The following is a 13992-nucleotide window of genomic DNA, read 5'->3' as shown; positions in this document are numbered from 1 at the left end:
CTGCCTGGTGCGGTGCGTGCTGGTGTGGTGGTGGTGGGTAGGTGGTGGTCGGTGTAGCAACCCACTACTATTTCTGCTATCAATTACACCACCTCTGTTACTACAAGTATTAATAATAATAATAACAACAACAACAACAAAAATTATAATAATAATAAAAATAGATACTATTATTATATGGATAATAATAGATAACAGTTTCAATGATAATGATTATATAATAATAACTGCATGCTACGCAGTCAGTAGCACGACTATTACTACTAGTAATAATAATAGTAGTTCAGTGAATAAATAACTGCGTTATAATAATGATGATTACCAGCCTGCTGCTGAGCGCTGTAAGCGGGGAGGACTACAAGGACCGCACGGACCGGCTCGTGCTCACGCCATGGGTGAAGTTCCTGTGGGAGTCGTACCGGCAGTGCCTCGAGCTGCTGCGAAACAACTCTCGCGTCGAGCGGCTCTACCACGACACTCCGCGCAGCACGGCTTCCGCTTCTGCCAGAAAGTACAACCGCCAAGAACGTGAGTTCCGCCAAGCTGCTGCCGAGAAACGTAAGAGGGCGGGGAAGCGGCGGGGTCGGAAGGAGGTCTCGATTCGGAATGATTGATTATTGCTAATTGATTTTTTGTTTAAAATTTAATAAGATTATAAAAAAATTTTTTTAATTGTTGTTTTGATTATTTTGGATTAATTAATAAAACATTAAAAAATATAATTAAAGTTATGTCTGATGGATATTTGCACGCTATGCAGTTTGTTTAGCACGTTTCATATCTGTCTTTCTTAACTCGCCTCTAGGTTAATTAGATTTGAAAGTACAGCCTTTCTTTTAGCCAGTACTTGGTATTGGAAACGCTTTTAAGAAAAATGTAAACGTCTCTATAGGTCGTAGCTTACGTAACGCGCGCTGTTGTCGTAGCGAACGTGTGTCGTGGTGTAGCTTAGCTCTGTCGTGCGTCGTCGTCATTGCTAGCGTAACGCGTCGCGTGTGTTTGCAGCCTGCGCACCCACCTGAGTACATCCACAAGCCACCAGCCGATCTAGCAGACTGCCGATCAACTCTGAATAACCCGAGACACGGCAAGCAGAGCAGAGCCATTTGAACATGGAGACTCGCCTCGTCCAGCTAGACATCGCCCAATCAACATGGAGCTGTGGCAGGGTTGCAGGTGCGCTCATGTGTGTGGGTTCGGTGGTGTGCTGGCTGGTTGTTTGTGTTGTGTGTATGTGCTGGTGTTGGTGGTGAGGATGATTGTGTCGTCCGTGCATGCAGTGCGTGCTATGTATGCGTGCGTGCATGAGGTTGCATGCGTGGTTGTGCGGTGTGGGTGTGTGTGGGTGGGGTATGTTGTGCTGTGTGTGTGTCTCGTGCGTGGCGGTGCGTGCCATGTTGGCGGCGTTTGCTAGTGGTCTGGTGTTATTTTTTTTTTTTGGGTGGGATTTGTGGTGTGTATGTGATATTGTGGGCGTTGCGTGCGTGTTTGTTTGTGTGTGCTGTTCTGCTGAGTGTATGTGTGTGTGCTGCTGTGTGCTGAAACCCTGTGTGTGTGTGTGTGTGTGTTGTGATGTGCCGGTGTGTGTGTGTGCAATGCGTGCGGTGAGTGCGTTAGTGCGATGCATGTTTGTTTTGGTCGTGTTGTGTGTGGGGTACAGTCCAGCGCTTCGGCCACCACCACGCACCCTATCGCTCATGCACATATCGACCCTGATCGTCTGTTTGGCTTCAGGAAGCCTTCAAGGCCGTCGAGGACGTCCACGACCTGATGACACTGTCGAAGAAGCAGCCGAAGCCGCAGCTGATGGCCAACTACTACCAGAAGCTGGGCCTCGTCTTCTGGAAGGCTAGCAACCACCTGTTCCACGCGTGCACCTGGCACAAGCTATTCCATCTGTTCCGCGACCAGAAGAAGACACTTACTCAGGAGGAGCTGAAGAGGTGGGTGAGAGGGCAGGAGTGGTGGAGAGAGTAGGGGGGCAGGAGGAGGTGGTGAAGAGGTGGGTGAGAGGGCATGGAGGTAGTGGCACGAGAGTAGGGTGGGCAGAGAGAGGCGGTGAAGAGGTGGGTGAGAGGGCAGGAGTGGTGGAGAGAGTAGGGGGGCAGAGGAGGCGGTGAAAGAGATGAGTGAGGGGAAGGAGTGGTGGAGAGAGAGATAGAGGGGGGCAGGATGGACCGGCGTGTGAGAGCAGGAGTTGAGATGTAAGGGAGTGGCTGGAGAGAGAAAGTGGGGCAGCGAGAGCAGCGGTGAGAGAGAGTGGAAGTCGAGAGGGAAGAGTGGTGGAGAGGAGAAGGGGGGCGAGCGAGGAGTGGTTGAAGAGACGCTGGTCGCGTGAGAGGAATGGAATGGGTGGTGGGCAGAGAGTAGCGGCGCGGCAGAAGAGGGAGGCGGTGAACGGAGGTGCGGTGACGAGGGACAGGGTGGTGGAGAGAGTAGGGGGGCAGGAGGAGGTGGTGAAGAGATGAGTGAGAGGGAAGGAGTGGTGGAGAGAGTAGGGGGGCAGGAGGAGGCGGTGAAGAGATGAGTGAGAGGGAAGGAGTGGTGGAGAGAAGAGGAGAGAAGGTAGGGGAGGAGGATGAGGAGGGGGAGCAGGGGATAATAGGGGAGAGGGACCAGAAGAAGACACTCACCCAGGAGGAGCTAAAGAGGTGGGTGAGAGGGAAGGCTGGTGAAGAGAGTAGGGGGCAGGAGGAGGCAGGCGAGGTGAAGAGGTGTGGTGAGAGAGAAAGGAGTGGCGAAGAGGTAGAGAGGAGGATAAGGAGGCGGGGAGCAGGGGATAATAAGTGAGAGGGAACAGAGGAAGATGCTCACCCAAGAGGAGCTAAGAGGTGAATGAGAGGGAAGCAGTGGGGAAAAGAGCAAGGGGACGGAGCAGGAGGAGGAGGAAGCAGGGGACAATAGGGAGACGGCACGACCAGAAGAAGAGGAGGCATGCGAGGCGATTTATGGGATGTTACAAATTAGCTTAATCTTAGAATACATGTCGGGCATGACTTAAGCATTAGAGGCCTTGGGAGAATTCTGTTGTACAGATGTAGGGAGAGGCGGATGAGGCGAGGGTGACATGACCTGTGTGTGATTGCTTGTACGCAGGATGGCTAGCAGGGTGCTGACTGCACGGCTCGCGATCCCCATGCACCATGTCAGAAACCTTCGCTAAGACCTGTTGTATAGACGTGAGGGCGGCGGAGGAGGAAGAGGATGGAGATGAGCAGAGAGCGGTGGGGAGAGGTGATGTGTGTGCATTGCTTGTACATGCAGGATGGCTAGCAGGGCGCTGCTTGCCACGCTCGCGATCCCCATCCCGCCGTGTCAGAAACCTTGCGTAAGAACTGTTGTATAGGCATAGTCAGAGGAGGAGGATGGGGCAGAGGAGGGTGGAGGAGGGCGGAGACGTGCGACATCGCGCGTTGCTTGTACAGCAGGATGGCTTAGCAGGCTGCCTGCTTGGCCGGGCGGGCTCGCAGATCCCCATCCCGCCGTGTCAGAAACCTCGCGTAAGAACTGTTGATAGCAGGTTAGGGGGAGAGAGCGAGGAGAGGAGCGAGGATGAGGCAGCAGGAGGGTGGAGGCAGACTGTGACATGTGTGATTGCTTGTACGCAGGATGGCTAGCAGGGTGCTGCTTGCCACGCTCGCGATCCCCATCCCACCGTGTCAGAAACCTCGCGTAAGATCTGTTGTATAGAGGTAGGGGGAGGAGAGGGAGGAGGAGGAGGAGAGGGAGGAGGGAGGAGGGGGAGAAGGAGGAGAGGTAATGTGTGTGATTGCCCTATGTACGCAGAGATGGACTAAGCAGGATGCTGACTTGCCAACGCATCGCAGATCCCCATCCACCGTGTCAGAAAAACTCGCGTCAAGATACTTTGTATAGAGGCTGAGGGGGAGCGCAGAGGGAAGGCAGGAGGAGGAGAGGGAGGAGGGAGGGAGGGGGGAGAAGCGAGGAGAGGTGACCATGTGATGATTGCTTGTACCATTGCAGCGATGCCGCTAGAGGGTGCTGCCTCTGCCCCGCTCGCGATCCATCCCACCGGGTCAGAAACCTCGACTCAAGAACGTTGTATAGGCGTTAGCGGCGGAGGGTAGGGAGGAGGAGGAGGAGTAGGCCAGAGGGAGGAGAGGGAGAAGGAGGCAGACGTGACATGTGCTGATTGCTTGTACGCAGCGATGGCTAGGCAGGGTGCTTGCTTGGTGCCACTTGTGCTCGCCGGATCCCATCCCACCGTGTCAGAAACCCTCCGTAAAGAACTGTTGTATAGACGATCAGCGGGATGAGGGAAGAGAGGAGGAGGGGAGGAGAGAGCGGAGAGGGTGGAGGAGAGGTGATGTGTGTGATTGCTTGTACACAGGATGGCTAGCAAGCGGTGTGCCTCTGCACGCTCGCGATCCCCATCCCACCGTGCCAGAACCTCGTCGGCAAGTGTCTGGACTCTGGAGACAGCAGCAGCCTGGAGAAGCAACGCAAGCTTGCGGCACTTGTCGACCTGCCCAGCCCGCGACTCGCGCCGGACTCATCAAGACCTTTGGTGATGTAGACGCGGACCGACGAGCGGCAGGTGAGAAAAATAACAATTTTTTTCTTTCGGCGTCTATTTTCAAAAGCTGTTCGTGGAAAAAATAGCTGTCATGTAAAATTTTTTACGGGCGCTATTTTGAGCCTCACTGGGCGATTTCGGGAGGTTGTTAAGCGCGAATCGCTCATACGCTCCCGTGTATTTACCTGACGTGACTCGCTCGCCTCCAGGTGTAGTAAGTGATAGTGCCGTTTCAGGTAGTAGGTGAGGGAGATCTCACCTGCACGAATCTTTCTGTCTTTCGCTCGCAGTCTGTTGCAAATAACTTAAAGTCCGTTTTAGGTCACAATGCTGTTGTGGGGTCAATGTCTGCTGCAAACATTGTCTCACTCTCGCTTTCTCTCTCGCCTCCCCACAGCGTGAAGCTACAACGTGGTGCAGTTTGTCGCCGCACGCAGCTCGAGGCAGCCTGTACGCTGGAACGGAGGCTGAGAAGTATCTCAGCCCGCTTGAAGCCTGTGCGACCGCGTTCTCGCAGCTGCCCTGGCTCTTACGTCGGGAGACGATTGGAGGAGGAGACGGAGACCTCACAGCAGTACGTCGTCAGCGCTTGCACGACATCGCCACTCATGACGACTGCCTCTAGCAGGTACGCTGTCCGCTCCCTCGTTAGCTCCCTTCGTTTAGCTTCCCTCGTTAGGCCTCCCTGTCGTTAGTCATTAGACGTTGCGAGGAGACGGAGCCCTCAGCAGTTACGAGTTATCCGCTCGCGCTGACGATGACATCGCCATCAGGGGAGAACTGCTCAAGCAGGTTACCTCGTCCGCCCTCCCTCAGTTAGCTCCCTCGTATAGCTTCCTTCGTTAGCACTCCCTGTCCGTTAGATCATTAGACGTTGCGAGGAGACGGACCTCCAGCAGTATGTCGTCCGGCCTGCACGACAATCGCATCAGAGACTGCCTCAACCAGGTAAGCGGCCTCGTCCGCTTCCCTCGTTATCTCCCCTCGTTAGCTCCATGTCATTACGTCTTAGACGGTCAGATGAGCAACATGCAGCAGATACGTCGGCGCGCTGCACGACATCTCCATCTGACGACTGCTCAAGCAGCGTACCGCTCCTCCGCTCCCCTCATTAGCTCCCCTCCGTTAGCTTCCCCTCGTTTAGCTCCCTGTCGTTAGTCAGTTAAGACGTCTGAGGATTTGACGGAACCTTCCAGGCAGTATGTCGTCGCGCTGCAACGACATCGCCATTCCTGAGAGGGGGTTTTCAAGCATGGTACAGCTCGATCCGCTACCCCTCTTAGCTCGCCTCGGTTAGACTTCCTCGTACGTTAGCTCCTGTCGTTATCATTTAGACGTCGCGATGAGACGGACCTGCCAGCAGGCTACGTCGTCTGCGCTGCACGGACATCGCATAATGAGACTGCTCACAGCAGGTACGCTTACATCCGCTCCCTCGTTAGCTCCCTCGGTGAGCTTCCCTCGTGATAGCTCGCTGTCATTAGTCAGCAAGTACGTCCGTTGCGCTGCACGACATCGCACATCATGAGAATCGCTCAAGACAGGTACGCCTCATCACCTTTCCTCGGTTTAGCTACCCCTCTTAGCGTTCCCTCGTTAAGCTCGCTGTCATTAAGTCAGCAGTTAGCCGTCGTTGACGGTCTGCCACGACATCGCCATCATGAGACTGCTCAATGCAGTACGTCGGCCGTCCCCCTCGCTGGAGTCGTTAGCTATCCTTCAGTTAGCTTCGCCTCGTTAGCTCGCTGCTATTAGTCAGCAGTACTCGTTGCGACTGCACGCACATCGCCATCTGAGATGCTCAAGCAGGTACTCGCTCAACATCACCTTTCTCTGTTAGCTCCCCTCGTTAGCTCGCTGTCATTAGAACGTCGGATGATGCACGGACTCCAGCAGTACGTCCGTCGCGCTGCCCACGACATCGCCTCATGAGCTGCTCAAGCAAGGTACGGCCTCGGTTCTACTTTCCCTTCAATCTAGCTCCCTGTCGTTAGCTCATTAGACGTCGGGATGAAGACCGGAACCTCCAGCAGTACCGTCGTCGCCGCTGGCATGACATCGCCATCGATGAGATGCTCAAGCAGGTACGCTCGATCCGCTCCCCTCATTTAGCTCGGCCTCACGTGTAGCTTCCCTCGATTAGCTCCGCTGTCGTTAGTCATTAGACGTCTGGATGAGACGGACTCACAGCAGTACGTCGTCGCGCTGACATGACATCGCCATCATGAGGACTGACTCCAAGCCAGGGTACGCTCGTCTACTTCCCTCGTTAGGCTACCCTCGTTAGCTTCCTCGTTTAGCCTCCCTGTCAGTAGGCATTAGACGGTCTGCAGGCGAGACGGACCTCCAGCAGATACCATTATGTCGTCGCTGCGCTGCACGACATTCTCCATCGTGAGAGCTTATGCTACAAGCAGTACGCTTCCGTCGCTGCCCCTCGTTAAGCCTCACCTCCGTTTAGTATCCCTCGTTAGCTCCTCCTCTGTCGTAGCAGTCATTAAGACCGTCAGAAGATGGAGACGACTCCAGCAGTATGTCGGTCGCGCTGCACAACTGGACGATCGGCCATCATGGAGATCTCAAGCCTAGTACGCTCGTCCTGTCCCCTCCGTTAGCTCCCTCTTAGCTCCATGTCATTAGTCATTAGACCTCTGACAGGACAGACCTGCCAGCCAGAGTACCGTGTGCAATCTTAACGCTTCAGTTTAGGAGGCTGTTCTTGTACGGCCGTCGTGTTTCTTTTCGCCCGGCACGGTTTCTTCGCAAGTGTACCAGACGATCGACGGTTTTCGCGCCATAAAACTTCTGCGGTCTTGCACGACTTCGCGACCCGTATTCCACGATCCCGGAGAGATCGATGGTTGCAAGCCTGGCCAAGCACAACGACGCTGCGTCGTGAGAAAGAGAGGGAGGGGGAGGGCGGAACGAGCACGACAGAGAGAGAGAGAGGAGGGATGGGGCTGAGGAGAGGAGACAGAAAGAGATAGAGGGGGGAGGGGCGAGAGAGACAGAGAGAGAGAGAGAGAGGGAGGGGATGAGGGAGAGAGACAGAGAGAGAGAGACGAGACAGAGCAACGAGAGGAGAGAGAGACGCAGCATGAGAGAGAGGACGAGGAGAGAGGTGGGAAGAGACAGCGAGCGATATCTCGCCTAGCGAGAGTTGACAAAGCTTGAGTCCCTGCTCGTTTTAGAGAGCAAAAGAATTCTGTGCTTAATGCAATACATGAAGATTATTATAGACTCGCAAGACCAAGAGTAGATAATGTTGCTCGTGAAATAGCAACTTTTTTAATCCCTTTACTTCTTGTACACTCTATGTATTATTAGCTTTGATATTGCTATTATGTCGGGTTCTTAGTTGGTTAGTGGCTGTTCATTGAATAATGTCATCGTAACAGTTTTTTTCCATGTTATTATCGGGAGTGTATCAAAACGGAGTACAGACAGGACTGAAACCGCAAATGACATTTAGTTAAGCTTAGTCATACCTAGAATTTGATTGTGTTACCTCGATAACTTGAGCTCAAGTCTTGCCTTATCATTCAAACGTTACTCCGTGTCTAATCGTTGGTCTCACAAAAATGACAATCGGAGATATCGGTCTAACGTACAATGTGGTTTTATCAATTTACATCGTTGTGAGCATCAGGAACCGAAAACGTAAGGCATCTCTATTGAAGAGCCTCTATCGCTAAGGGCAAATTGCAAACATGCAAGAACTAGCGAGGTTTTGCTATGGGATTTCGGAAAAGTTAAACACGACGTGGGTGTTATTGGATACTTTTACTTAGAATAAAAAATTTCCACATGTTTAGTATTTTTATCATTTTATTGTTCTTAACAAGTAATGTTATACATGTATTACTGTCATTACGACATGGCCTATAATAACACAAGGGTGTTTAACTTATTCGAAATCCTAGCAAACTCGCTAGTTCTTTCTATGTTGATGCATTCTTAGCGGATAAGAGGGCTTATCAAAGCATTGCACTTTATGATTTCGGCAGATTCACTGATCATCACAGGCGATGTAAATTGGCATAAACCCCATTGGTAACGTTCTAGACCGATATCTCCGATTGTATTTTTGTTTGAGTACCAACGCTTTAGACGACGGATACGTTTAATGATTAGAGGCGGACTTGACTCAAGTTTATCCGAGGGTATACACAATAAATCCTAGGTAGACTAGGATACTAATTGGGATTTTAGCCGGGTTTCAGTCTGTCCTTACTCAGGTGTGATTACACTTCCTGTTATTTATATTAGTTAGAATGATGTTGCTAAATATTGATTATTGTTGTCGCAATTTACTTGTCGTTATTTTATACCCAAATGTTCACTATGAGTGTGCCCATTTATTAGTTAGATATGAATTAGTAGCACGATTTTGCCGCGCAGCGGCGTTACCCGCGTAGTTATAATATAGAAAATATAAAATGTGAACCCTGCTAAATTGTAATTTTTCATTTTCATGGGTAAACACACAATGAAATGTTATCATGAAAAGAGGGTTACGCTGTCTGTAGCGTTTTCCACGTCCGGTAATGTTGCGTTAGATTATTAGCTCAAGAAAATCCCCGCGATACAGTAACGCGTGAGAGGCGGCTAGTCTCGAGTACTGCACGGAACTACCCTGGTTACTATATATCTAATATGCCGGACCGTACCTCGCGCTATCCACTAAACGAGTCTAGTGGTCGCCTCGCCTACTCCCTAACTCGAACCTAACACTTGAATCCTAACTCCCTAACCTAATCATTAACCCTAACGATATCAAATAGGACAGGGTACGCCTTCGATAACCTTGACGTTACCAAGGGTACGTTCCGGCATAGCTCAGTACGTCACGGAGAAGAAAGATATAAGCCCGTGGGTCGCTTGCGCAGTGGACAAGCGCGCAGGCCTGCAGAGGTGCGACGCATGGCCTGCCGGGCAGCGATCGCGGGCTAATAGTAGTTGGTAACGTGAGAGCTAGTTTCCGGCAGTACTCGGGGAACTAGCAATATCATCACCATCATCATCATCATCATCATCATCATCAGCAGCAGCAGCAGCAGCAGCAGCATCAGCACCACCACCAGCAGCAGCAGCAGCAGCAGCAGCAGCAGCAGCAGCAGCAGCACCGCCGCCAGCAGCAGCACCATCACCAGCACCACCATCACCAGCAGCAGCAGCACCACCACCACCACCAGCACCAGCAGCAGCCATAGCAGTATATTACGCTCACTGCCGCATGCACACTCGCACGCGTGCACGGCTCACCTCTCGGGCGTCTGCAGGTTGTCTAGATCGTCGACCAAGTCGCTGACCCAGTTTGTGTCGCCGGCGATCGCCTGAGACTCATTACGCGCCTCCTCCGTCTTGTCCTCCGCCAGCTTCAGGTAACCTCTGACCACATCCTCCAACGACTTCACATTCACCTGTAATCAAGCAATTTACCCACCTGAAGTTGCAAAGATTTACGTGCGAATCATAAAGAGCATGGCAACAGGAAGAGTTTGGGTCCCCGGTGGATATGTATAGTTCGCATATGAGCGAAACTAATCCGGGAGGCACTAAACTAGGACTGGGCCGATATTTCTACGTCGGAAAACTTTTTTTCTCGTGGAAGAGCCCCCACCTGTTGGCAGATGATCTTGTACTGGTACAGGCCTTCCTTGGCGATGTGACTCTTCTTGAGTTCGACGCACAGCTCAAGGTATTTCTCCATGATCGGCTCGTGGATCTTCTGCCACGTCCGATGCTTCTTGCTCTTGATGACATCGTAGAGGGCGTCCAACGCACGCTGCTTCTTGCCCACATCGATGAACTCTGTAAAGACAGAGTCGTGAGCGAGAATGAAATGGGACTGTTTTTCGTTTTTATAGAAAACAAATACAAAAAGCCCGCGGGATAAAATGCTGGTTTGGGACATCCAACATTTTCGTAAACATGCTAAACTAGGATTGGGTCTAAATTCAATGGGGGTACCCGGGTAGGGTGTTAGATTCTGCACACCACCTACGTACTTGATTAAGTTCAAGATAGAATCAAAGTAGCTCTAGTACTATATAGCCCGCGTACATTGACTGCCGCAGGGCTCTAGTAGTAGTACTACTACTAGTACTAGTACTAGAGCTAGAATCAAAGTTGATAAACTACTCCACTTGTTGACCTCCAACAAACTCGGTAATGCAACCTACCTATAGATTGTCATTGCTAAAAATTTCAATCGGTTTACCTCTACAACTAATAGGACTGTGGGTTTTGTTGATTATGGTAGCAATGATCACAAACGATATGTCCTTAAAAAGACGGCTGCATGATTAGCAGATTAGGGTAGGCCTACTTCGTCTGCGAGACACGAGTTTCATTTGACTGAAACATATGCAAGAAGATTTAAGCAAATATATCATACCATTCGCTCTTTTAAGAGCATTTTCCGGTCGTTGAAAGTACAACGGCATCTTTCCTGGTCTTACGAGTTCAGTTTAATTGTACTTTACGTGTTATACACTAAAAACATTTAGACAAAATTGGTCGACATGCCAAATGCTTTCTCAACAATATGGCGACAGCACACGGGTGACGAGCGCATTGACTGTAGACGATCCCCTTATTGCTGCATAACGTGTACTCACAAAGTTGAAACAACTGCGATGCCCATCTAAAAGTAAAACTTGCTATTTAGGGCATACTTTTTTGCTGCAATATTCCAATAAGCATTTAGACATTCAGTTTAATCTTTAAATCAATTTTAAATTTTTAGGTAAATCAATCATGCATTCGCCTTATATTATAGTCTGTGTAATTAGATAAATTAACTGCAACCACGATAAATTCGACGTTTTGGTATCTGGGACCCCATAAGACACAGTTAAATAATTTAGCGACAGGTGGCAGCATATGTTTTGGTGGTAGGTTTGAAAAGTAAACACTTATTTTTAGCTTTGATTTTTAGGATTGTAATTTGGAGTAAAATTACACACTGCTATTTATGCCAGACTCAAGTTTAATTGTATACATTAACGTCATTATCTGGAAAATATTATTGATAATGTTTAAACTGTTATTTTGGATTGTTATTCGTTCCCTCAACTCAAGCTCAGACCGACAGACGTGAGTCATACTCAAAGTCATACTCATCATCATACTCATCATACTCATCATCATCATACTCATCTCAGTCATACTCATAGTCATAGTCATACTACACTTTATGTATACACTGTTTGAACTGTGTACAGTACGTCATGTAATCTTACGTGTTCTATGTCTGTGTCTGTGTTCTGTGTTTACGTCACGTGTTCTGTGTCCTGTTCTGTGTCCGTTGAAGTAACACATCACATTATGACACATAATACTAATAGTCACAGATTAATCCACACAGTCATTAACTCCACACATTAATCTGAAAAGCGATCGTGTTTTGTCGGATGCTTTATAGGCTGATCTTACCCAAAAAGTCGCACAGCCTCCAACACTCAGTCTCTAGTCACATCTAGCAAGAACGCGGGTCGCCCGGTTGCCATGGAAACTCCCGGGCGGTTGACGCGTCGTTCGGCCGCGGCCCCGCGACCGTTCCCCGCTACGCCGGCGCGCCGTCCGGCTCTCACGCCCATGCAGATCGAGTTGATGCAGAATCTAAAGTGTCGGCTGGCGCCACCTGCCAACGGGGCGGACAACGGCGGCGGCCCCAGCAAGGAGAACTGCAATCCGAAAGTCAGCCCCACGCTGGAAAAGCTACGAAACACGCCGGGTGGGTGGGTCACGAGCGCGCGGGTCGGTGGTGGGGAGGGTGAAAAAAATTTCATTCTTCCGTTGCCGAAGTTGCTAGAGAGCGGTTGTGTAGGTGATCTTTGAGACGTTTTGGTCTTTTGCACTTGAATTCAAACAGTAGTGTATATATACTACTGATTATGAGAATGAATTACTATATGCAGCGTGTGGCAGTAAAGGATGGCAATTTCTCTCTGTGTTTGTCTCTCTCTCTCACTTTCTCACTTTTTCTTCTTTTTTTTTTTATTTATATGTATAAATATATATATATATATATATTTATTTATTTATTTATTTATCCCGTAGCTGTTGTGCGAACGAAGAGAGAAGTTCTCCTGAAGAAGCACTCTGTGGCCCGTGAGAGGACCGACTCACTCTGCGTTGGCGGGGGTGTCAGCATCTGGCCTGAGATGGACGCCATGAGGCTCACGCGCTATGAGGCGCTGCAGCTCGCAGTCGGTAGCGTCAGTCTAGCCCTTGTCACGTACAAGTTATTCTTCTGGCTGCATGGTGAGAGAAGATTCTTACTGTACAGTTTGTAATTGGGGATCGTACGTTAACATAATTAAAATTTCGGATGATGACGTGCGGAACTCGTTTTACGTTTGTCAAGATTGGTGATAGATTGCTTACTAACTATCATTTTCTTTAGAGAAAAAACGTGTTTGAAGTAACAATTGATTTGCAACCGTATTGAATGTGAAACAACTCGTATCGTGCCACAGAGATATCACGTTGTGTCTTTCTTATGTACAGCGATGGGTAGAGTTTTGACATGGACAGATGGACTCGTGCCAGACGTCATATATCTTATATGATACGTGACTCATGACAGATGTCACAGATATTGCATGTCCCTTTCCAGGGCAAGCGCTGGCCAGTCTTCAGCACTATCTTAGCGTCGTCAGAGGATTTCACGAGCAGCATGAGATTTCGACGATCGACGATGCTGACTTCTCCACTAGCGTCCTGGCCTGGCACGAGGACTACCGGAAACTTCTGGTATATTCCAAACATGGCCGAGGCTTCCGTCTTCTGCTTTCAGCGGTTTAATGTTCGTAAAATGAAAGTAGAAACCTTGTTCTTACGTGTCAGAAAGTTTTTGGTAATGTTCCGCGGACTTTCGTGCGGGCCTCGAAGTTTAGAATCGTGCTTTCGGTTTAATTTTGGCATTGGTTTAACTCTTAATTTAACGAGCATGTCTATTTCACTTTCGCTTGATGTTATTGTGGTTTATGAGTTCAGAATTGTGCTTTCGGTTTAGTTTTAGCTTAGGTTAGTCTCTGGATTTAGCGAGTGTGTCTATATTTCACTTTTGCTTGCCGTAAATGTGGTTTGTTAGTGGCAATCTGTTCTCGGTCTTTGAACGATAGCTTGCTTTACGTGTCGGCTGCGGTGTTATTTCAGCGGGAGATATCTACGCGCTTTCACGTCAGCCTGCTCGACAGCGAAACAAACTACAAGCTGTGCGCCATGTTGTACGTGGTTGGCATAGCAACACTTCTCTTCTACCTTACCGATAGCATGGTTGCTAAGAGCAAGCTCACTCCTCGCAGAATCAAGAAATGGTAAGTGTGGTCGACTCGGTGTTGTCCATTACGAAGCTGATCTCATTGTAGTGTTTTGTGTAATCAATATAAATATTGCTGATCCTTGCATGAGTATATTTGTTGCTGAAACTGCACATGTTAGAC

The 13992-nt window shown here is 49.6% G+C and overlaps 2 protein-coding genes across 2 annotated transcripts in view; one reads left to right on the top strand and one right to left on the bottom strand.

Annotated features, from left to right (window-relative positions):
• Positions 1-12682, bottom strand: part of LOC106815810 (eukaryotic translation initiation factor 3 subunit A-like) — a 28197-nt gene extending 15515 nt beyond the window's left edge. The window contains exons 1-4 of the mRNA XM_014820321.1: positions 12670-12682; positions 10938-11120; positions 10161-10351; positions 9803-9960 (exon numbers count right to left, since the gene is read on the bottom strand). Coding sequence (XP_014675807.1) covers positions 9803-9960; positions 10161-10351; positions 10938-10986 — 398 coding nt within the window. The 5' untranslated portion in view covers positions 10987-11120; positions 12670-12682. The remainder of the gene's footprint in view (positions 1-9802; positions 9961-10160; positions 10352-10937; positions 11121-12669) is intronic.
• LOC106815811 overlaps positions 11936-13992 on the top strand; it is a 3726-nt gene continuing 1669 nt past the window's right edge. Inside the window, exons 1-4 of the mRNA XM_014820322.1 lie at positions 11936-12278; positions 12605-12808; positions 13164-13300; positions 13706-13866. Of these exons, the coding sequence (XP_014675808.1) occupies positions 12050-12278; positions 12605-12808; positions 13164-13300; positions 13706-13866 (731 nt within the window). The 5' untranslated portion in view covers positions 11936-12049. The remainder of the gene's footprint in view (positions 12279-12604; positions 12809-13163; positions 13301-13705; positions 13867-13992) is intronic.

Source organism: Priapulus caudatus, unplaced genomic scaffold (assembly GCF_000485595.1).
Source record: "Priapulus caudatus unplaced genomic scaffold, Priapulus_caudatus-5.0.1 Scaffold1206, whole genome shotgun sequence".
NCBI classification, from domain to species: Eukaryota; Metazoa; Priapulida; class Priapulimorpha; order Priapulimorphida; family Priapulidae; genus Priapulus; species Priapulus caudatus.
The sequence above is the reverse complement of the archived record's forward strand: the minus strand, read 5'-3'. Positions and strand labels throughout refer to the sequence as shown.